This window comes from Sciurus vulgaris (genome assembly GCF_902686455.1).
Source record: "Sciurus vulgaris genome assembly, chromosome: 12".
NCBI lineage: Eukaryota > Metazoa > Chordata > Mammalia > Rodentia > Sciuridae > Sciurus > Sciurus vulgaris.
Window position 1 is genome coordinate 96353076 of NC_136473.1, and position 24823 is coordinate 96377898.

Consider the following 24823-nt stretch of genomic DNA (forward strand, 5'->3'; position numbering starts at 1 on the left):
TATATTTAGACTCTCAGAGCCAAACACAATTCCTGATAATACATTGGTCTCTCGGAATCTACTCTTGCTGTGCTCCAAAGAGATTTCTATTTTGCAGATAGAGTGCTCTCTTCAAGCTACAGATCTACTCATGTTTTCCATTTGGTAGAATTTCAATGATCCTCCTTGCTATAGGATAAGCCAAAGTTCTTAATGTGGTCAACAAAGCCCACTGTGGCCTAGACCCTGTCAAACCTCCCTGGCTTGGGTTTGTATGATGCTCTCTATTGTTTTCAGTGTTCTAGTCACACTGGACATTTTCAGAATTGCTAATATACCATGACAACTCCCACCACGTGCACAGAATTAAGTTGAGAACAAGTAAGGACGTTTGCACTCTGAGCAGAAGCACTGCTTCACATGAAGAGCTTTTTGGAGTTGAATGGAATTAATTTTCAATAGATGCTGAAATGATGAAACTTCTCATATTTCTACTGAGCCAATTTTAAAATCTGTTTTAAGAAAGCATTATCCTTATAAACTCTTCAACTGGAAGGCTATTTGTTGTTCACTACTCCAACAATATCATACTCATTTTTCTTCTCACTTGCTTCATCCAGAGACTAGCTAATCTCTGATTCTGCTTATGAATTTCTGAAGTCCAAGAGGAAAATTCTCTCTCTTCACTGTCCAAGCCCTGCATTTTGAGGCCTTCGATTCATTGTTCACTGTCACCAGAGGGAGCTTTTGGAAATGAAATCTGGCTGCAACATATTCCTTAAGATTCTTCTTGTTTTTCATGAGGTCTGAACCTCATAAAATGTTCTCAAGGTCCTTCAGAGTTTGGCCACTGCCAGTATACATTTCCAGTCTTGTCTCTTCCTTTCACGTTCAGTTTACATGAGCCCAGACTGACAGCTCACATTCTGTCACCTCTAGGTGAAAAATGTAGGTAAAGATCTCTAACTCTCCACTCACTTCTATGGTCCCACCTTTCAGGGCTCAGATTTACCCTTGAGATCTAATCTGGAACTCACCATCCTGCGTAATGGTATGTATCTTCATCCCACTCAAAAGTAACTACTTGTTCAGGGTCTGTGTTCCTCGAGGCACAGCAATTTGAGAGCTAAGATCTCATATTTTTTAATCTATAATGCATTCAAATACCTGACACATAGTATATCACATAGTAGGAATTCATAATTATTTGTTCAACAATGAATAGAAACATGCCTGACATAAAATGTATATCTGATAGTTAATACTTAAAATGTGAGTAATGAAGTACAAGATTGTGTGATGTCATTGATTATAACTCATATTCTGTGAACTGATGTAAAGTACAGGGAGTTGTTACCCAACCATACCCATCTCCCAGATGCACATTTTCTTTGATCTTTTGTCTCTAAATATCCTGGAGAACTTCCTGCACTAAGATCCTTCATTCTCTGAAAGTCCTAGCTATAACCAGGGTCTCTCACTTTGCTTATTCAGTATTGTTCTTTCTCCCTCTACAGCTATAACTCCAATTAATCCATCTCAAAAGTATCTGGTTTAGTTCAATTCAATCCAACAAATACATGAGGATCCTCTGATATGTCAGAATGTGATGCGAAGCACTGGGGACACAGCAGTAAGTAAGATGGACAGTGCCTCATATAGTTTAACTAGGGATGAAGCAGACTTTAAAGTTTCATAAATCATTCAATTTTAATAGGTGCTCTAGAAAGATTACTGAGCACTCTGAAAACATAGGCCATACCCTCTTAACCTAGACTCTTACCAAAATTCATTTTGCTGTTCTCCATACGGAACATTTTTGTGCTATGTAAGGAGCCTGGCATTTCCCCTACATCACAGTGAAAAAACAAAACTCCAAAAAGTCCTTATTTTGAAATAACTCATTTCATTCATCTTTCTTTCTCTTCTGAAGTCAAATCTTACTTCAAAGAAAAGATGTGGCTTCTTTTCCTGCTATTTGTTTGCATGTAAGATATAGGAATACATACTCTAAATATTTACCTGAAGTGCACACAAAAGCATGTTGAACTAGATAGACGATTTGAAATGATTATTCCATCTATAATCTACATATTGGGTTATTTAAGATTGAGATAACATGTAATGGTATAAATATTATCCTTTCTCATCAAAATTCTATTATCAAATATGCTTTCAGTTCTTCACGAAAGTTAAAAAGTTAGCTATTTTTAACTAGCTCTAAGAGTTTTTTCATTAACCAATCTTTTATGAGTAGGAGTTTTTATCTTTTCAAACAGATAACAAATAGATACAACAACTGAAATTTAACATGCTTTGGATGAGAGTAATCCTAGGTAAATTACAAAGTAGAAGTAAAAATAGAATAAAGTTTTTATGAAGTTTTGTTCCATAGCAAATGATTCTAAGAATTGTATTTACTTCCTGAGACTTCACAGCCACTGACCTTATACTCATTCTGTATTTATCAGAATGTTTACCTACCTAGGACCTTCAGGTTAAAGTGCTTGCTGACTTCTCCAGCATCATTTGAGGCAATGCAGGTGTAGGTTCCTGAATCTGCAGTCTCTGCCTTGATGAGCTGGAGGACCATCCCTTTAGTGCTGACTGTCAGGTGGCCATCAAGCCTCAGAGGTTGGCTATCTCTGAGCCAGGACACACTGGGGGTCGGGGTCCCATCTGTAAAGCATGTCATAGAGGTGGAACTGCCTTTGACAATGGTGATTTCTTCTGTCCCCATGGCATTGTCCATATTTGGTGGTACTACATAGAAAATGAATGGGTGAAATTCATACATTTATTGTAATTTGAGATAAACTAAAGTAAAACCACCAGGTATTAAATACTGTCTCTATGGTCAGTAAAAATATATGCTTTAAAATAGCTTATAAAAGGTTTGACATTACTACAAAAACATCCATTAGGTAAGCCTATTATTTTTGGGGTGGGGGTTGGACACAGAGTAATACATTCTTTAATGGATAGGTACCCCTCAATGAAAAGGGGTATGACTACAAATTTCTATAGATAGATCCAGAAGGACCTATGCCCATACAAACTTTTCAGTTCAACAAGTTCTGTAATTTACAGATAGTGAAAAACATACTTGGGAGTTAAAAGGCACATCAAATTACATACTAGTTAGCACAGTTAGTATAACTTGTAGCTTCTCATGTCTACAAAAGATGTTATAGGCTCATAATGTGAAGCAGAATAGAATTAAATATTCCAGAAGATCAGAGGCAAAACTATATGTAAAATATATATTTAAGGGTAACACCAGTTTGAGGCAACACAATTCCAGGATTTACTTAAACAGATAAGACTAACGGCATAGGAAATAAATCAGACTTGTCTGGATCAATATCTCAAACAAATATTTTCCATGTATGTTTTTGAAATAAATCTATTATTAATCTTCCAAATATTAGCAGTGAAACTTCAAAATTGTTTTCTTGTAGAATATGCAATCAGTGTGTTTTAAATTTTGGTGATTTTGTAACTTTAAGGTTTGTCTCTCTCTTTCTCTCTTTATCTGTTTTTTTGTTCTGGGGACTGAACCCAGGGGTGCTTAAGTCATATCTTCAGTACCTCCCACTGCCTTTTTTTGGGGAGGGTGGGGGACAGGGTCTTGCTATCTTGCTTGGACCTTGCTAAGTTGCTAAGGCTGGCTTTGAACTTGTGATCCTCCTGTCTCAGTCTCCTGAGCCACTGAGGTTTCATCTTTTTTACTTTGTTACAATGTATGAAATAGTTCCAATAGTACATTTCTACTACTTTATGCAAAATAAATAAAATGATATCAAATTCTAGAGTAAGTTTTATATACTACAACATAAACTATGATAATTAGTTACTTAACCATTCTGAGATGTTCCTGGAGAATTAAAAACATTTAGACCAACAAAATCTGAATGTTTCAGAAATGGAAGGTTTTGAGCTCTTTACGGATGCACATATATAGAGATACACATATGCACATGAATCTATTCATTTTAAATATTCTAAACTGCTAACATTATTAGGAAACAGTCTTGACTTTTATGAAAGACAGGTTTTGTGTCTGGATTGAAATGCTATTTTAAAAACTTTAGATTTGATTTAGTGCCACATGTCAGGTCAGAAGAGTACTGTGATAGTCAGTATGGTCCTATAAATATAGATCCCTTGGGAGAAAACAATCTTCCCTAGTTAGCAGTATGCTTTTTCACCAGTTATTTTTAAGTTTTTGTTATTTTTAGTTGTAGATGGTCAAAGTACCTTTATTTATTTATTTTAATATGGTGCTGAGGATTGAACCCAGTACCTCACATGTGCTAGGCAAGTGATCTACCACTGAGCCACAACCCCAGCCCCCTCACCAATTATTTTATTTTTTTGCGGTGCTGGGGAACGAACCACCAATTATTTCTGAGAGAGGAAATCCAGATCTCTAAATCTGGCAAGAAGTCAATTTTTAAAGACAGCCTGTGGATGAAAACTGGATATGGAATAAAGCGGTAGGGTCAATTCTGTGACACACCGAGCACTTGGAGGCTGTAGTGCTTATTGTCCACCCCAGCTCTGTTGGAGGCCACGCAAGTGTACACGGCGACATCAGACACCTGAGCTCTCACAATCCTGAAAAACAATTTGACCCAACATTTCATGATGTAATTGAATACACACAAGTAAAATAATTATGACTTACAATGAATTAGAGAAGGAGATTTATATTGAGACATGTTACTTATGAAGCCTATATCCTATCCATCACAAAACACAGATCCCCCAAATATGACTGGTTCTACAAAAGTGAGTATGCAGTAACAATAAGTCACTGAAAATAGAACATATTTTGAAGAATGAATATTTTGCAAGCACATATTAACAGGAAATGACGCATTCATGACAATGACATGATCATAATAGGCATCTTCCTCTCTCTGGACACATAACATTTTAGTTAAAACAGTAGTTTTTGACAATAGGTATGTGATAATAAGTCATCTATGAAAGACCCATTTTTATCCAAGCCATTTCAATATTATACATTGTATCCTTTCCCTACTAAAAACATACTAGAAGGGGAAAAAATAAGTAATAGTAAAAGCTTAGGAAAAGGTTTCTTAAACACTGTTTAGATGAGGAAACAATCACAGTTGTTTTATGTGCTCAGGAAGTCACACGCAATGAAACAGGTTTACCTGATGACGTGCCCTGCGGACAGCAACCGAATATGGGAGGAGAGAGGCAGAGGAAGTCCATTCTTCAGCCAATTTATTTGAGGCTGGGGTGTTCCTGTGGCTCTGCATTCAATATTTATTGAAGTATCCACCAAAGCCATCAGTTTCTCTGCTTCTTCCTTATTACCTCTAATTTTAGGTGGAACTATATGATGCAGAGAGTAATTGGGAGAGGAAAGAACGCAGCATTAGTTCAAATTGCTTCAACTACAGTCGAACACATTTCTGCCTGGTGTCCCAAAAGGCAACGGAAGTGTCATTAGATTTAAAATTAAATGCCCCAGACACCTGTAGCTTGCTAATAGCCTCTTAAGGTAAATTAGTTAAGAAGGGGTGATATCTCATATTTACCATAGACATTCAAGTTAAATATCCGGTCTTCTTCTCCAGCAGAATTAGTCGCCACACAAGTGTATTTCCCCATGTCTGATGTAAGAGCGCCATAAATGTTTAACATGCTGCCATTTGCGGTCACCCTACAGAAAAGGTCCAATAGAAGCACAGAGATAGTTAATCTGGGGTTACAGTCTGGAACACTCGTTCCAGATTACAGGGTTCTTTAAAAAAAACATACCACCATAACATGTCTTCACTTTGGATAGACTGGTTCAGATTCGCTTCACGAAGCGCATGGAAGCCTAAAAAAGTCAAACTTAGAGAAACCAATGGAGACTCAGGCAACCAGTGAAGATCGTACAGTAATAGGTCTCCTATTCGCCCATCTCCTCATGAGAAAAAAGGGAACAAAATCAGGCTGTGAACTTCCATATCCAAATCACAGGCGGAGACATCTTTTTTCTCAGAGTTAGAAAATTATATTCTTAGTTATCAAAGTAAAGTTTGAATGAAATGAAAACAACAAAAAATTCTGCTATGAAAACTGAAGATTGTTACAGTAGATGAGAAACTAAAGAAATCATGCATCCGAAAATCTAACTACAGAAAACTTAAGACTTTAATGAGGGTGAGGAGACTAGGACAATTTATTTGAAGTTGGACAACTCAAGATTATGTCTGAATATATTCAGTAAAAATTTTTCTACAAATTGCTGAAGTTTTTCTTTAGAGTTCATCAGAGAAAATAATAGGGAAATAGATAATCGAAGATATCTAAATTAACAAATTACATTATTTTTTCTTTCCATATACCATTAATTACCAAAACAAAACTTCTTGTGTTTTAGGAAGAGGTTAAATTGTTATCTACAGTTATTTCAACAACAGTAATACCATTAGACTTTCCCAATGTTAACAGGAAATAATCTGTTTCTATTATGTTATTAAGTGTCATATTTTGATATTGAGAATTATAATGTCATTATCTGGATATAGTTGTATTTTCTTTTGTCAAAATGTGAACATTAAAATTCTGTGAGTTTAGGCATGTTAGTAAATGAAAAAGCAGGCTGCCAATATCAAAACAAAGAATTAAGTTGACATTGAGAAAATCACTTTGTCAAATTACTCCACTTAAGAAATCCATACATATTGTAGAATAGTAACCAAATCATCAACAAAGTAAAAATAAAAATAAGCAAACTTATGATGTTAATATAAGACAGGAGTGAAAGACCCTAAATCCCTAGGTGTGATTACAGAAGATCTTTAGGTGCCACCAAGAATCTAGAAGTTGGCTTGGAATATGGTCAATATCAGCTTACCTAATAAAGTAATTAAATACTTATCAATTATTCAGAAATGTTCACATAAAAGCAATAAAATATAAAATGTACCTCTAAAATTTAGTCAGTGGGCAATTTACCCAAACTTGTAAAGGGGACAAATATGTAAATTTTAACATCAAATGAATACAAAGGAAATAACCCTTATCAGTCATTAAATTATATATATTCAATTCATTGACTAGAAAATACACTTCAAATCCTTCAATTTAAAATACTGACTCAAAACGATAAGTTTTATAATACATTTAATTAATTTCTACTTATGCATATAATTATTCTGTATGTGTATGTAACAGGACTTTGTGATGACGTCATCTTGCAGAGTGTGGAATTCTGCATTGTCCTTTTGAAGGAACAACATTCAGCTGAAGATGGAATTTGGACAAACCACTATAAGAAATGAACTGGGTTATGATGTGGTTGTGTCTTCCCTAAAAATGAGCTGATCAATAGTGTATATGAAGTTGGATGGTTTGAGGACCCAAAATATATAGGATTATTGGCGAATCTTTTGAGAGACAAAATTGGCTTGAATTTTGCAGAAAAGAAGAAGTAATTATCTTACGTTGCGGACTTTGCTATGGGCATTCTGAGATTAGAGGAATAAAATCAGTTAACAGTACAATAATTAACTAACTTTTTGAGGAATGAGTACCTGAGGCAATTTTATAACACAGTAAATGAATAAGGGTTGACATCTCTCTCTCACACACGCACTCACACAAACACATTTTTGAGTGTTCTCTAAAGGGAATTTGTATCCAACATTCCAAATATTTATCTTTTCTTTTTGTGCATATAGTGATAGCCAACTTCCAATGAGATGGAACTTGGCATTATTATTCATGTGAAATTTGAAGCATTAGGCATTGTAGAAGACCTTATGATTTATAATGCAAAGATTCATTTTAAACATACCGGATTCTTTCTGTTTCACTGTTAGTTATGGTCTTTCCGTCTCTAAGCCATTGGATGAGTGGGGCGGGAATGCCATTTGCATTGCAGACCAGCTCAACATTTTCCCCAAGAACGACACTGACTTCACTTGGAATCTCAGCACCAGCAACGCTTGGAGGAACTGAGAAATATTTAGGACTTTCATTAACAAGGCTGAAGAAAATAAACTCTAACGAACGTGACAGAATCATAGAACACGCCATTTTTAAATCATATATTCTTCTCAGATTAAGATCAACTACTGTTGTCTTCATTAATGACTTTTAAATGAGAAAGATAAAGGAACTAAATCACTTCAATATTCCTTATATATATATCTGTAAATTGATGTAATTATTTAGTTGTAGGGGCTGGTGACAGATCTGTCTCATGGGTGCCCTTCCAGCCAAATATAATCATTCACAGATTAAATCCTCAATGGATAGTTCTTCAATGGATAGAATTAATATAATTAAGGAGAATCTGTTTGTTTGGTGTTTTGTTTTGTTATTTTTTTTTTTTTCTTTTGGTACTGGGAATTGAACTCGGGGGCAGTTAACCACTGAACAACATCCCTAGATCCTTTTTGTATTTTATTAGAGACAGTGTCTTGCTGAGTTGCTTAGGGCCTCGCTAAGTTGCTGAGGCTGACTTTGAACTCTTGATCTTCCTGCCTTAGCCTCCAGAGCTGCTGGGATTACAGGCGTATGACACCATGCCTAGCCAAGAATCTGTCTTATGAAACATTGGTATAAAGGTCTGAGGAAAGTATATAGCTTAGTTATTTCTTTCTCCATTATCTAGTCTAAATAATATCTGAACAATGGGTAGGCTTATTGTAGACTTCAGAATCTAGTAGCTTCTGTTCTATCTAATCATCTTTGCACTTTAACAATTTGATCAAGAAACAATATGAAATAGAAAGAAACACCTTTAAATTCCTATCCTATACAATATAGGTAAAGGGACGTGCTGGCAGCCAGTCACATGCACTCCCAGGAACCAGTTTTTCACATCTTTCTCACTCTGCGTTCAGTGATGTCACGTGGCTGGAAGGAGGTGGTGGTGGGCCTAAGTCCTCCAAGAAAATGGCAAATAAATGGTTGTCTCCAAACCAGGGTCTTTATGCTTGGAGCATCAACTGCTAAACATTTACTAGCACATCATTTTGTAATCTTTCCAAATATTATCTTAGTCATGTAGAAGATGATAAAAACTATGTCAGATCTACAGAATTTAGAATATTAAAGAAGTCAAGTCAATAAGAATGTTGACGAGATTTTCTATAAATAGTGTGTAATATTTGCCAACCACTGGACCAGAGCCTATATGCAAACATTATCTCTAGTCTAAAGATATTCTAAATTATAGAAAAAGTCCAGTAAAATGTTTGGTTATACCACATAAACTAGAGTTGGTATCTATATATTATTAATGCATAAACATAATTTTTATGTTTATGAACTCAACTTCATTTACACAAGTAAATTTACAGACTTGGCATCAAAATAAGTTATGCCAATTTGAAATAAATAAGCATAATTCAATATAATATGTGTGTATGAATATATATATGCAAATAATAGGAAGGTAATAATTTCATTAAAAATGGAAAAATAGATTTCCTAAGTTCTACTACTATGCTTTCTCTCATTTACGACCATTCCCGTGAAAAGAGAATTTACTGATAAATATGGGACAATTGACAGTATTTTTGGTGACGTACAGGTATTTTGAGTCAATTGCTAATGATCCCTTTAAATGTAGATCATTTTATACTATAGACAGAATGTAACAAAGAAACTGAACGTGGATCATGGTGTACATGACATACCTTGAATCAAAAGAACGTAATTCTTCTGTGCCTTCCCCTCCACATTTGATGCAATGCACGTATAGTTTCCACTATCGGAACGCTGAGATCGAGCAATTTGGAGTTTGCTACCTCCAGACAAAATGTGAACTTCAAGGGAGTCAGAATTTTCTACAGGGAGAAACAAAGCAAAACAAAAACTTTTATATATGACATCTCTGCAATTCACCACCAAACACCACCTTGCTTTACATACTAAGTGTATTTCTCAAAGGTTTTGCCTTTTATTTTATTTATTTCAAATAAAAGTTTTGTACTTTTATTTTAAATGGGTTTCTAAAAAGGGAAAAGCAAGAAGAATGAATGACCATTCTACAGTGAGTCTATTTTATAAGTTTATGTGTCAGTACATTATTAGACGTGTATTACGCATAGCTATGAGCATAATACTGCAAGTGGGCTAGTTTATAAATCTAGCAATTAAACACAACCACAACAATGCACAAGGGTGTTACCTATGGGCTTGTGGTTCTTTAGCCACACTATGGTGGGAGGTGGGATTCCAGTGGCATCGCAAGTCAAGGTCACCGGATTGCTGATTGTCTCCACAACCACTTCTTTTTCAGGCCCTTCTATACTGGGTGGCACTATAAAAAGACAGAAGAAAATCATGTGTCCTCATTAAGCGAATTCAGGACACTTTCTTTCATTTGCATATCTGGGGGGAAAAAGAGTTGTATTAGAGGCAGATGCTCACCATATACATTGAGGTGGAAATTTTTATCATCCCGTCCTGCTACATTTATAGCTCTACATACATACTGGCCTGTGTCAGATACCTAAAAGAAAAAGATACTATTGTATGTGCTCCATTAAGTGATAGATGACCAATCACACTGTTTGAGTGTAGATTAAATCATCAGTCATCTTTATGCTCAAACGCCCCACTTCTAATCAGCTTCAGCAAGTCTGATACTTTCTTTAAAAATGAAAATAAGGTCAATGACATTGACTGTGTATTTTTAAATAAATACTGTAGTAAAGGGAACATGTGACTTCCGATGATCTCTTCTGCAACCCCACCAGGGAGTCTCAACCTTCAAACAAGAATAAAAGATGCACCTCAGCCTCCTTGACATGCAGGATTTGTCCATCAGCTAAGATCTGAATGTGAGTGGACTCTGTTATCATCTGTCCGCTCTTATACCAGGTGACGACTGGAGGTGGAACAGCATTGGATTCACACTCCAAGGACACTGAAGTTCCTTCTCTTACATTCACTACAGAGACAGACTCGCCACCATGATCCTTAATGCTTGGGGGCACTGAGGGAAGGAAATAAGAACAGAAGAATTTTTTTTTCATCAAGTTGCTCAGATAGAAAGTCATGAATCCAGTTTTTGAAAGAAATAATATTATGAGGAGATGAAAACAAACCATAAACAGTCAGGGAAACCTTTTTCTTGCTTTCACCAGCTTGATTGATAGCTACACAAGTGTATTCTCCACCATCAGACACCTTGGCCCGAATAATCTGGAGAGTTCGACCCCCTATAGGCAGATAGAATGTAAATTGAAGAACAGAAGTTGTTCTAATAACTATCTATAAGATAAATGGTAAAACACATCATTTTCCATAGAAATTATTTGGAATCATTTCATTTATTAAAATGAAATAATTGAGTCAGTTTTCCTTGACCTTTCTCTTTTTTTTATCAATTTTAGTTTTTTATAAAGGAAGAGAACCAAATTTTTCTCTTTGGTAAACAAATATGGAAAGGAAAACTATTTGATATAGGTTCTAGTGAGAAAAGAGTAATTGTACTATAGCTAAAATACCTACAGTGTTTTTTGGGTTTAAATTTTCCATAGGGCAGAAATAACTACAGTCTATTATCTGTCTGTCCTTCTCTTTCATTTTGTCTCTTTTATCTAATCTGACTGTATTATTATCTATCTATCTATCTACCATCTATCCATCCATCCATCCATCCATCCATCCATCCATCCATCCATCTTCAAGAAGTGTTGGGATTGATTAAAAACAACCAGTGGTTAATACAATGAAAGTGCTATTTACCATCTACTACTCAGAATTACTAAGCTTTTCTGTTCTTAAATTCCATAATTTGCTGGAGGAGAACTTGCTTTTATACATTCTCACTGAGTTCATAAAAGTCTTTACAGTCTTACCCTAATGGTCCCAAATGGGTTAGAGAGGCATTTTCTGTGAACAAATAAGTGGAGCAAGACAAAAGTTTAGGAAGAAACTAAGTTGAAATGCCATTTGTATTAAAATAGAGGAAAATGAGAAAGTTTCACCCACCTTAAAAGAACGACAAGTTCCTTACCAGGTACAATGAGAGCATTTGTGTTTGGCTTGATGGGCTGTTCATTTCTGAGCCAGCTGAGATCAGGAGGTGGAAAGCCAGAGACCTCACAAGTCAGAGCAATGAAATTGTTCACCACCACAGTGAGATTTTCAGGGTTGGGGCCAATGATACTTGGAGGAACTGTAAAAGCATATATATTAAAAGTGAAATCTGATATCAGAAATGCATATTCCAATTTCTTACATATTAGCTCAAACACAGTGCTCTGCTAAGGCAGAGTTAATGGTTCTGTTAACTCTCCAGCTGTCTTAACTAGAATTTCTCAGTGTCTTCATCAAGTTTAGGTCCATCAGGTTGGTTTTGCCCAATTGAAAGAAAGAACCAGAATTTTCTAATTAAGAATATTCTACATTTTATTTGTAAAACATAGGTGGAAATTCCTAAGATGGTTTTGTCAATATTCAAATAAAGACCGAAGAAGTTTTTTTTTTTTTTAAAAGCGCATTTGAATAATCCTTTTAAAAATATTATAGCCTATTTAACACTTTTCTGTTCTTGTGATGGCAACAATAGAGTATAAATTTAATTCTAGGGTATCTGTTTATCAATAAATCATACAGAGTATTTTTACAGTGTAATCAATTTGACTTTCGAGATAAGTAAAAAATTTAAAAACTAATAAAAGTATTTGTTCTTCAAACCCAACCCCAAAATTAAAAAAAAAAAAAATCAAAAGCAGTGCAGAGAAAAAGTGGAATAAAACAGAATCATATGTGCATATGGAATAATTGATGTTTTATAGGAAAAGCATAGAATCATACATTTGAAAGGTTTCCTGTGAAAAGGGAAGGAGAAAGAAGAGCAAGAAAGGGGTGTGAAAATGAATGAATGGGTAAGTTAACACGTAAAAGTAGAAACGGATCTTGGTCAGATCAATGAAGCAGGAGACATAAATTAAAGTATGAAACTAATAAAACAATCTATTACATGCACAGTTATATTAAGATTAACTCTTACAATAACATCAGAAGCAAAACATCGAAGAGCAGAAATCACTTTTTAAAATGTTAAATACTTTTTATTTTTAACCCACTAGTTAATTATGCTTTTAATTCATTAATTTATCAAACATGTGTTGACTGTATACTGGATTCACACATTGTGCGAGGTGGTACAATGTGGAAAACATAGTAATTTGGTGATAATGGAGTTAATAATTTGATGGTAATGACAGACACTAAACTAAAAGTAATAGAACAATTTTTGAGTGGCTGTGCTATGCTGAACACTGTTTTAAACACCTGACACATGTTATCTCACTGAATCCTCACACACGTCATGTGTTAGATACAGGCTTGTCCTCATGTTTGAAGGAAGAAGTTGAGTCAGAGGTTGACATCTTGATAAGGACTCACAGCTAGTTACTGGAAGAGACAGGCTTGGAAGCTAAGCAGTCTGGCTCCACAGTTCTCATTCTAAGCCACTGTTTTATGTGAAATGGTAATCACAAGTATAATGAGTGTCAATCAGAAGATTAGGGCGACAACAGGGAAGTAACCTAGTTTGGGAATCAGAAGGAGAAAGTGACATGTATGAAGATACTTAAGATACGATCAGGAATAAGTGAAAGAAAATAAGCATGTTTTTCAGAATGAAGGCAGAGCACATACAATGACCCAAATGGGGGAAAGACCATGGCACCCAGAGGTTAGCAAGAACAGAGTTTGAAGAGCAAGGTAGGGATGGGCGTGCAAAGCATGAAAGGCCTAAGCAAAGATCAGATCCTATAGGATCTTCTGCACAGCATCAAGAACACTGAAACACAGCCTAAGGAATGGGAAGCAGAAAAATGGCATAGCCAAAAATTAATCTAAAGTCGTGGATCTCAAAATGAACCCAGCTATTATGTATAACCAGAATGCATTTAAAAGCATTAGAAAAATAAAAGCACTAAAAAAAAAGACATCAATCTTGTGACAGTTTGAGATAACTGGTGAGAAGGCTGCTGGCACCCAGAAAGGTCAGTTAGGAGACTACTGCCGTAATATCTGCAAAACAAGCCAGGGTGTTGAGGTTGGTGTCAGAAATCATTATGGAAGTGGGCACATCCCAGAACACCTTGCAGTAGGTCATCAGAACCCACTGCGGGAAGGCTTAACAGGAGTGGAAGGCAGCAGGGATGACATCATGATTCTGGTGTCAACTGCGGACAGTTGAAATGTGTTGAGATGTGGTACCCTTTCCTAAGACAGGATTCTCAGGAAGAGGAAGACATTTTGTTTTAAAAATATTTTTTTTAGTTGTTGATGGACCTTCATTTTTATTTATTTATATGCTGTGCTGAGAATTGAACCCAGTTCCTCACACATGCTAGGTGAGTGCTCTACCACTGAGCCACAACCCCAGTCCAAGAGGGACACATTTGTGAGGAAAGACTATGAGTTTAATTTTAGGGTCATTGTTAGACATTTATGTCAATAAGAAGTAGATAATTGAACCAAAGGATCTGGAGTTCTTAAGAGGGCTCTGGCCAAAGATAAAATATGGAAACTCTTTTTTGCATAGAAACTGAAGCCTGGGAGTGCTCAAGATCTCCTAGGAAAGAGCAGGAAGAGAACAATGCCCAGAATTCGGAGAACTAATGGTCAGGTGGAGGAGGAGGAACTGGCCAACGCCACTGGGAAAAAGAGGTTAGAAAGAAAGACAGAAACAAGGGGTGTGGATGTCTCCGAAGCCCAAGGAGGAGAATTTATGAGAAAGTCAGGGGCCAAGAATGTCAGATGTTCAGAAGGAAGAGAGATGCAGCTGGGAGGGTGCCTGTTAGACTTTTTAATATGAATGTTAATTCATGAAGCCAGTGATCAGGTTCAGTGGAGTCCTGAAGGTGAAATATGGAAGGCTGGGGTAGGAGCAGGGAGCAGGAATGAGGAACCGGAGCCATGTAATATACACAGCCATGAGGGAAGCTTGTTTTGAAATAGGGGAGAAAGTGAGGGATACAGCTGGAGAGAAATATGAGTTCTAAGGGAGTCATTTCCTTCTTAAGATGGAAGAGACAATTAAATTTATGTATTCTTGGGAAGGAGCCAGTAAAGAGGGAGAATTTCATTATTTAAGAGAAAGAAAGAGAGGAGGTGGTGATGCTTTGGGAATGTAATGGGCAGGCACCTAGAGTCAGGTTGATCTTTGGCATTTGGAAAGTGAGTGCACAAAAGAAGCCAGCACAGTCATAGAGGGAGACGTGGTATTGTATTTAAGTGAAAATAATTTAAATTATTTTCCCCAGATGAATTTTCCAATATTTAAGTCATGGGTTCCTGACTTCAGTCAGGAATTCAAGATGTCATTAGCGAGCGAAAGAAGAACCACATTCCTGAACTCCAATCCATGTGCCAAATAAAGCACTAGTGACCACTTCCACTCAAGTCTCCCTCTTCTTCAGGTACTTCTTCTGCACATTAAGAAGAGACCAAGAATGTGAAGGGAAGAGAATGAACAAGACACTTTTATTTAGCAACTACCTTGACTACAGACACCATTCCAGGTTTAGGAAGACTAAGCTGAATAGGTGGAGACCATTTGCCTGAGTACTTAGAAGTAGCAAAGACAAAGATACAAAGTATAGCTTAAGGCAACATGTGCAATTGCTATATTTGGGGTATTTACAAGATGCTTTTGATCACACAGGAAGAGAAATACTGCCTAGAAGAACTGGAAAAAATAACCAACATTTTTATTTTTCAGTATTTATTCTATTGCACTGTACAGATTAGAAAGTGTACTTTTACACTGATTATACTTTGTTTTAAATTTACTTAGAACTAGTAACACATGTGCTTCTGATTTGGTCAGATTTACTCTTAAAATAACCCTTAAAGACATTTATTTAAGCACCTATAATGTGTTACTCCATGTGCTAAGCACTGGAAATACAAGGACAAGTGTTTCACAAACAGCAAACTTTGCTAGGTAGTAATACTCCCTATAAATTACACACACAAAAAAATCCATCATGCTAAAGAAAAGTGTTTTGAAGGGAAGAAATTTTTCATGAAAATTTCAGCTACTTACAAAATAAGTTAAAATTTTATGTATATATGGATATACATATATGTCATTATATATAGTTCATATAACATATGTTACTCATATTATATATATATATATAACTCATGCAAAGGGAATCTTTCATAGTAATTTTATCGTTTCTAATTTAATATTCTGGAAGCAGCTGCATCTCATGAACATAAAATTACTCTTTTGTGGTAGACATACAAATGCCTTTTTTTAGCAAAAAAAAGTATGTGTGTATATATATATATATATATATATGTGTGTGTATACACATATATAAAGTATGTGTGTATATATATATATATATATGTGTGTATACACATATATATTTATGGAATTTTTAGCACTATAAGAACTTAAGTCTCACAAATGAACTAGGTGTGCTGGTGATTTTTAAGGAATTAATTTAAGACCAAAAAGTGACATTTCTCATCTCCAGGAAGGATGTTAGCTATTGGAAGATGTAATTCAATGTGAATTCTGCAGCTGAGAACCAAAACTGGTTCTAATCAGGCCTAGTAGCTACATTTTTATGATAGAAAATCATCTATATTTGATTCTACTTGCACTAAATTTGAAGTATTTCAGATTTCAAATCTTTATTTTGCTTTCACATATGAAGGAGTACTTGCTTTCTCTTGAGGGACTAAAATAATATAAAATTGGCCTTCCTAGAAGTTTTGTACTTTATAAATCCTATTAGCTATAGTAGAAAGAAGAAAGGAGACTGAATGCATGTAAGTTCCACATGTTGCTCAAGTTAACTACAGGAAATGAGTTATAGAATGTAGAATGTGGCTTCCCTGCCCTTTCAAGCATACCCTACCAGATGGTTTCAGAACTGAGCTCTTACCATGAACATTGAGGTTAAAATATTTTTTGGCACTTCCAGCTGTGTTCCCAGCAATGCACACATACCTGCCGATGTCTGTTATTTGAGTATTTAGAATCTAAGGGGAAAATGAAGAAATTACAACTGAAATTTAAATAAAGCAACTTGCAATATTTCTCATTTTTAAAGAATAAACAATACATATTCTATCTAGTTAATATCAGATGAACATAAGAAAATAGATTTCTGGTGCATACTGGTGCTGATGATGGCTTTTAGACCCATGGATTTGGTTCACTCTTTAGAATTTTGCCAACACTGTGTGAGGGAGGCATGACTGGCTTGCTGGAGGTGGCGATCGTGGGCAGCAGAATCAGCCCAGTTACTGCATTTGAAGCTCCGGGTATTAGTAAGAGCTCAGACAAGCTCACCAGAGCCATATAATTGTTCCACAAGTCTTTGCAGATACTTGAGTATGCACAGCTGAGACCAGAAACATCACCCAGGCACTAGCAGACTCATGAGCTAAACAAATGCTTATTTCAAGTCACTAATTTTTGGAGTGGTTTGTTTTACAAGACAACAGTTAACGAACAGAGCAGTATATTTTCTTTATTTTAGTATGCAGAAAATTTTATCCATTCATCTGTGTATCTTTTGGCCTTATACACAAAAACATTTAAACATTTTGGTAGAGGATGTGTGATATCAAGCAGAAGTATTCACAATTCTTAGGTGGTAATTTGAGAATGATAGGTAGTGAGCCTGATGCTTTTTATGCATAAAGAACTCTGTGACATATGTCCACTGTGTTGGATACACTGATAGTTATGCTCAGATTCTTGGGTCAGTGCAGTATTATTTATTATGCTCAAGGAGTAACCTAAACCATATCTTAATAAAAGAATTGGTGTTATTTCTATACATGCCTAACTTTCTCTTAGGACACTAGAGTAGAAAAACAGACATGCCCAGCGATAAACAATAATCTAGTATATTTATGTGGTTTCCATTATTAATTGTAATAAGGACACATATTAATATACAAAGAACCTTATGCCACACAATTTTATCATCAGGAAATATGTAACAGAAAGACTTGCAATAATGAGTTTTTTTATAATGCGGCTTTTATTGCAAAGACTATATTGTGGTAAATTTAGCAGTGTGTCCATGTAGAAACAGTTTCTAGGAGAATTCATATCAAACTGTTAGCAGTGGTCATTTCTGATAGTGGGAATAAAATGGGAAAGAAGAATTTTAGTTGTATGTTCTTTACACACAACCTTTATAAACTAATAAAATTATTTTTGAAAATCTGAGGCAATTATTATAAAGTACAAAATCAAAAGAGACTGTTTTGAAAGGAAAGTTTTACTTTTACCTGTAGAATTCTGCCATTAGATAGAAATTTATGATGCTCATCTTCTAGCAAGGACTGTCCATCCTTTTGCCAGGAATTCCTGGGTGCTGGGCTACCGCTGGACAAACACTCCAGAAGGACGCTCTGGTTCACCAGCACAGTGACCTCTTCAGGGAGATCGCGATTTGCTCCCTTGATAACTGGTGGCACTAACAAATGATCGCAACAAAGATATTGACAGGCAACAAGGGCTTTTCTAAATTATTCTAGTTCTCTGACAGCTGTAAGCGACAATTGCTGCTAAGGATTGGGCTAAAGGAACACTCAAGCATTGCTGGTGGGACTGCAACTTAGCATAACCCTTTGGGAAGCAGTATAAATATTTCTAAAAGACCAAGAATGGAACCACTATATGACCCAGCTCTCTCACTCCTTGGTATTTATCCAAAAGAACTAAAATCAACATACGGTAGTGATACATACATACCAATGCTTAGAGCAGCACAATCCACAATAGCCAAGTTATGGAACCAACCTACATGCCCACCAATAGATGAATGGAAAAAGAAAATGCTATAGATAGACAATAGAGTTGTACTTAGCCACGAAGAAGAATGAAATTATGTCATTTGATGGTAAATGGATGGAACAGGAGAACATAATGCTAAGTGAAATAATCCAGACTCTGAACATGAAGGGGAGAACGTTTTCTCTTAATGTGGAAGCAAGAGAGAAAAAATTCTAAAAAGGGAATCTTGTGAAAATAGAAGGGAGATCAGTGAAGTAGAGATGGAGGACCAAAGGGGAGGGAGGCAGGGAGGGAAAGGGGAAGAATTGGAGAATGAAAGTGAATAATTACACTAGAAGCATGCATGAATATATCACAATGCATTCCAATTTCATATATAACCATAATGCATCAATTAAGAAATAGATAGATAGCAGGAAGACCAATAGGGTAGAGGAAGGAGATCAGGGGAGATGGCAAAGGAGGTGGATAGTACTGGTGATTGAAATGAGGAAAACTATGTTATATGCATTTATGAATACATTAAAACGAACTGCAGTATTATGTGTAACTACAACGCACTAAAAACAAAGTCTGAGATGATAACAGAGAGGCAAAGCTTGAAGGAGAAACCACCATCCTCAAGGAATGTTTTATACGAATAAGTGAGGATAGTGACAAAAGTGTTTGAGTTTGGCTTTACTCTCATCCCTCCCTGTCTTAGCTATGCTGGGTTAAACCCTCCCACTTAGTTCAGTTCCAGTTCTTTCCCAATACATCTTGTCTTGCTTCTCTCTCAGTCTCTCTCACTAGGCCTTCTGTGAGTTCAAGTACACATATAAGAAGCATTTGTACAAGTCAATGTTCAAGACTAATTATAGCTTAATAAAAGTGTATTTGATAATGGGAGAACTTTAGAATATGTAGAAGGAAATGAGAGGGAGGGGGTTATGAAAAATGGTGGAATGAGACAGATATCATTACCCTATGTACATGTATGATTACACGAATGGTATGAATCTACATTGTGTACAACCATAGACACGAAATTATGTACCTCATTTGTTACAATGAATCAAAATGTAGTCCATAAAAAATTAAAAGCTAAATAAAAAAAGTGTATTTGAAATGTTCAGAGTTGGTCTTATTTATAAGGGAATCATCTGACTATTCAAAGTGTGTTTCCCAGTCTTAACGTGGGTAGGATGAGCATTAGCATCACCAGTAGTGTGGTAAGCAATGCAAATTCTTGGGCCCCAACCAGACCTCCTCAATAGGCATCTTTAAGAAGGGCCAAGAAATCACTTTTAGTAAGCTCTCCAGGTGATCTTCAATTACTCTAGAGTTGAAAAGTTTTGTTCTAGATTTTCCTACGTATTCATTCTCATTTAAAAGAACACCACAGAATCCAGGGTACATGCCAGTTATGAAAAATCACATATTACCCATAGAATTTTTCAAAAAATTGAAATGTTAAGTGAACTAGGAATAGATGTGTTGACTGGTTTTGTAAATGTAGATATTTATTTTCAGAGCAAATAATCACTCTTTTGTTTTAAAAACTTAGTTCTGTTTTTGTTTCACTCTGTTAAAATATACCATCTTGTTAGCCATCATAGAGAAGGCTAAGTTTAATGAATATGCAGCCTTGTGGTATTTGGGTCTCCAACAATTAAACTGAAATTCTGTAAATAAAGTAATCAATGCCACAAAGCATGTAACAGAATGTCAACATTATTTTCCGCACTGATGGTTACATTATTTTTACTGATGTCAGCTCTACTTGATGCTGTATCCTCAGTGCTTAGCTCAGTGCCTGCCATATAGAGAGCAGCAGGCATTTCATGTCAAATCAATTTTTAATTTTAGCGTTTTCTCTCTTCTATCTCATTTCATGCTTCCTTTATAAACTGCTCTTTGCATTGAAAACAAAGTCAAAAGGAAAAAGGAAAGGTCAAATCCTGTTGATCTCTTTAAAGCCACATAAGACAGCTCTGCTCTGAGATTCGTGAGTGAATAATTTCTCTCTCTCTCTCTCTTTCTCTCCCCCTTTTGTTAAAGCCATTTTGTTATTTGATATCCCAGGAGTACTGACTAATGTACTCTCAATTTGTACATTAGACAATTAATTCCCTGGAAGAGCTATCGGTTTCTGATTATCTTATAGTCTCTAGAGTGCTCAGGGTAAGATGTTGCAAACATCAGTTCCTGAAAAATATTTTTGAGGGAAAGAATTCATAATAAACAAAAGAAAACAAACTCACAGAGCACACGGACATCATACTGCAGGGAATCTTCTCCAGCTTCATTCACAGCCACACAGGTATACCTCCCAGCATCTTCTACTTTAGCCCGGGGAATCTGCAATACTCGCCCTCCTGAAAACATGCCACAGTATGTTTACTTTTCTAAATCTCAGGGTGAACACAGATCAGAAACAGAGATGTGATTAACTTTTCACACCTACTGGCTTCCTTACATTTTCTTTCAAGGTTCCTACTTCAACCAATCATTCAGTTTTAATTTCAGACACTACCCACCTTCATAACAAATACTATGTTACCAAAAGTGAAATGATATTGAAATATGAATCAGATCTCCTGAGCAATCAACAGATCATGTGGATTTTGCTAGAGGTGGAGAATGCTACTCTCTGCCCTGCATGATATAACATATAGAATGTTATGCAGTGACTTTTTCTTTTACAGTTTTGAATATTTTAAATAGATGTTCATTGCTTCCTGCAAGTAATCATTTGTGAAAGCAATATTCAGGGATATGAACGTATAAAGGGGACTATTATTACATGTGATTATGTACAGTATTATACATACAATATTAAAAGAATAGCTCTGTGTATGTTTAAGCTTTTTATGTTGAAACTAAGATAAATGTTGCAGCAATTACATAGTGAACCCACGTTCACTATTTAAACTCCATGCCATTTGCTTTATTTCTGTCATATGTATATAATCTCTTTCTGAACCATTTGAGAGTACGTTGGAAGTATGATTACCTTTCACTCTAAAAACTCATAAATCTGTACTTCACAAGAATAAGGGTAATCCCTTACATAACATGACCTCAATAATCAAAAACAGGACATTTAAAATGAATTCAAAACTACTGAATTCATACTCCATATTCAAATCTCTTTTCATTATTATTTCAGTATATAAATTTATAGCTATTTTTTCACAGACCCACATGAAACCTAGGATCATGTATTACATATAGTTGTTATATCTATTTAGTCTCTTTCCATTTTTTAAAAATTTTCAAGATATTCTTTCACTTAACTGAGGTCATATTTACACATATTTATTTACTACACTAATCTTAAGTACATGATGTGATGAGTTCTGACATGTCCTGACATTTTGAAAGCCTTCCAAATATTATTCCACAACACTTCTAACATCTTTTTCCATCAACAAACCATGTAATAACTAAAATATTTGAAATAATCTTAGCCATTTATTTATGATAAAAGCATTTAATAAACTGAATAGTAATCATTTGCAAGTATATATTAGAATTTAGATTAGTAATGTACAGAAACCAAACTGATTATCTCAATGCCCTCATAGAAAAAAGAGGGCATGAAGAAGTCCAAAGAATTTCATAAGTAGGTAGAGGGATGCTGTAACAGACTGAAAAGTTTGCAAAAATGTTCTAGGCTATTGTCAAATTCTCAAGCTAGATTCCCCTGGATTGAAGGTCACGCATACTGGTGGCACTCAACAGCCTGTCAGCTAAATTCCATGGTCAGAGAGTCCAATCTATTTAATTTCTAGTAAAAGAGAAGGGACAGACTTGGCACAGACTCCTGTTTTACTTTGTTCATAGAAATCTTCACCTACCTGGTAAAATCAATACTCTATCACCTGAGGTCAGAGGACGGCCATCTTTGTACCATGTCAGTATAGGAGGAGGGGCAGCATTTGTCTCGCAGTAAAGGGAAATGGGGTTGTTGATGATCACATCTTTAGCTTCACCACTCCTGCCAGTATCTAGCATGTTTCCAATTTCCCAGAGTTTCTGAAAACTTGGAGGAACTATGGAGGAAAGGAATTAAGTTTTGGTTAAGTGTGACTGTCAGTGTCTATCCACTAAGCAAAGATCTTGACTCTGTTTTGACAAGGGTGATGAGTTCCTATATAAAGTTAGACACATAAAAATATTTTCAAGGACTTGTGCATCTACCAATGTACTTAGCCACACAAAGAAGTGGTCTGAATCAGAGTGGGTTCAGACGTGAAAGAACAAGAAATAAGGGGCTCAGAGGGCGTTGCTCTCCTTGTTAAGGGCTCTGGCACTTGCACAATAAAGCAACCCACTCTCAAGATTAGCAGGACTAAGGAATACCATCATAGCCGGAAAAACTTATTTGAAGGACCACTAAAAAATACTGGCTCAATAGATGGCATTTACCAATGATTTACTTTGAAAGGCTGAAGAAATTATGTAACCAGGATTAGAAACTGCATTAAGAAAAATCCTAAGACATCCTCATACTTTTCTGGGAATAAGGATGAACTTTCTTGAAGGCAATATGTACGTAGAAAGCATTAACAAAGTACATAACATCTAATCTGAAATTTCCACTCTTATAAGTTTATGAAAAATCAAAAATGTACAAAAGTTGTAAGGAGACTGATATTCAATGCATTGTTATTTGTGAGTAATGAAAATTTGGAAAAAACCCAGATGTTCAACAATAGGAATCTGGTTAAATAAGCATTTGGATGATAAACTGATGAAACAGGCAGAGTTCTTCAAAATCATGTTTAGGCCTGGGGTGTAGCTCCATGGTAGAGGATTTGTTTGGCATGCACAAGTTCCCAGGTTCCATTCCCAGTCAGAAAACAAAATAAACCCGCATTGAAGAGTTAGTAACTTCTGGAATGCCAATATCAACCACAATCAGAGAAGGTGTCATTTTTCAATCATTTTACTGACAGTTTACATACTTTATCTCATTGAGATTCACTGCAATTTTATAAGGCATACATTTTAGAAGTGAGAAATGGGGACTTAAAATATTTAGGTAACTTGTCCAAGTCACAAAGCTTGTAGGAGCTGTAATTACCATTAATTCAAAGTCTGGCTACTGTGAATTTTGTTCTTCAGTGTTTTCCTGTCTTCCATGTAAATGCTATTTTAAAAATGTCATAATATAATATTAGAGAAATGCTAACGTAATACAGAGGTCTGTATTGTGTGATTCAATTTCTGCAAATGAAGTATACATTTAAAAAATAGCAGAAGAAAGACATAAAAACAACAACAGGGCCATCCTGAGAAATGGCATTATTTCCTTCTCCCTTAATTTCTTGAGTACAAAATTTCAATAATGATTTTATATTACTGTCAACAGAAATGAAACTATTGAAAATAAACCAAGCCAAATCTCTATTGCATTACTTTGACAGATAGTGTAAATTAAACTTTATACAACAAACATTAGTATTACCTTGAATATTCACATCAAAATCCAACTCATCTTCACCTGCTAGGTTAGAGGCTACACAAGTGTATCTTCCAGTATCTGATATTTGAGCTTCCTTTATTTGAAGTGTGTGCCCGTTTGCAGCAATATTAACATGATCATCTGATTTCAGTGGCTGTGATCCAATGATAATAATGTTAATATTAAGTACTCTCATAAATCTTCTAAGACACCATGCAGTTCATCATTTTTAGATTCTTTTAATAAATGAGAGTAAGATGTTAAATAAAATATTCAAGACAGCAATAATTTAGTCAGTGTACTTTGATTAAATTGTTTTTCTTTTTTGCTTAATAAAATTTTTGATTATTGAAAATTGTAGCTTATATGGTTTACATTTGTGGGTGATGCATTTAAATATTTTTAATGCTAAAAATATGTTCCTAGATACTGTATCTATTTTTCTGTATAGGAAAAAAGGTTTTATTTAGCTAATCTAGTATTTTTAAAAAGTATCTTTTATGATAATTTTGTAGAAAAAGCCAGAATGTCTTTACGAAAAATTGAGGGCATGAGTCCATCTGATGTGATCTAAAATTATCATATCACTACTTTACAACAAA

The 24823-nt window shown here is 35.4% G+C and overlaps 1 protein-coding gene across 1 annotated transcript in view; it reads right to left on the bottom strand.

Annotated features, from left to right (window-relative positions):
- The window catches only part of HMCN1 (hemicentin 1), a 410617-nt gene that overhangs the window by 78384 nt on the left and 307410 nt on the right, over positions 1–24823 (bottom strand). Inside the window, exons 53-68 of the mRNA XM_079108039.1 lie at positions 24225–24375; positions 22612–22806; positions 21013–21126; positions 18262–18449; positions 16899–16995; positions 11990–12151; positions 11076–11189; positions 10761–10963; positions 10396–10477; positions 10154–10285; positions 9660–9809; positions 7808–7967; positions 5556–5680; positions 5166–5349; positions 4502–4599; positions 2464–2742 (exon numbers count right to left, since the gene is read on the bottom strand). Of these exons, the coding sequence (XP_078964165.1) occupies positions 2464–2742; positions 4502–4599; positions 5166–5349; positions 5556–5680; positions 7808–7967; positions 9660–9809; positions 10154–10285; positions 10396–10477; positions 10761–10963; positions 11076–11189; positions 11990–12151; positions 16899–16995; positions 18262–18449; positions 21013–21126; positions 22612–22806; positions 24225–24375 (2434 nt within the window). The remainder of the gene's footprint in view (positions 1–2463; positions 2743–4501; positions 4600–5165; positions 5350–5555; positions 5681–7807; positions 7968–9659; positions 9810–10153; positions 10286–10395; positions 10478–10760; positions 10964–11075; positions 11190–11989; positions 12152–16898; positions 16996–18261; positions 18450–21012; positions 21127–22611; positions 22807–24224; positions 24376–24823) is intronic.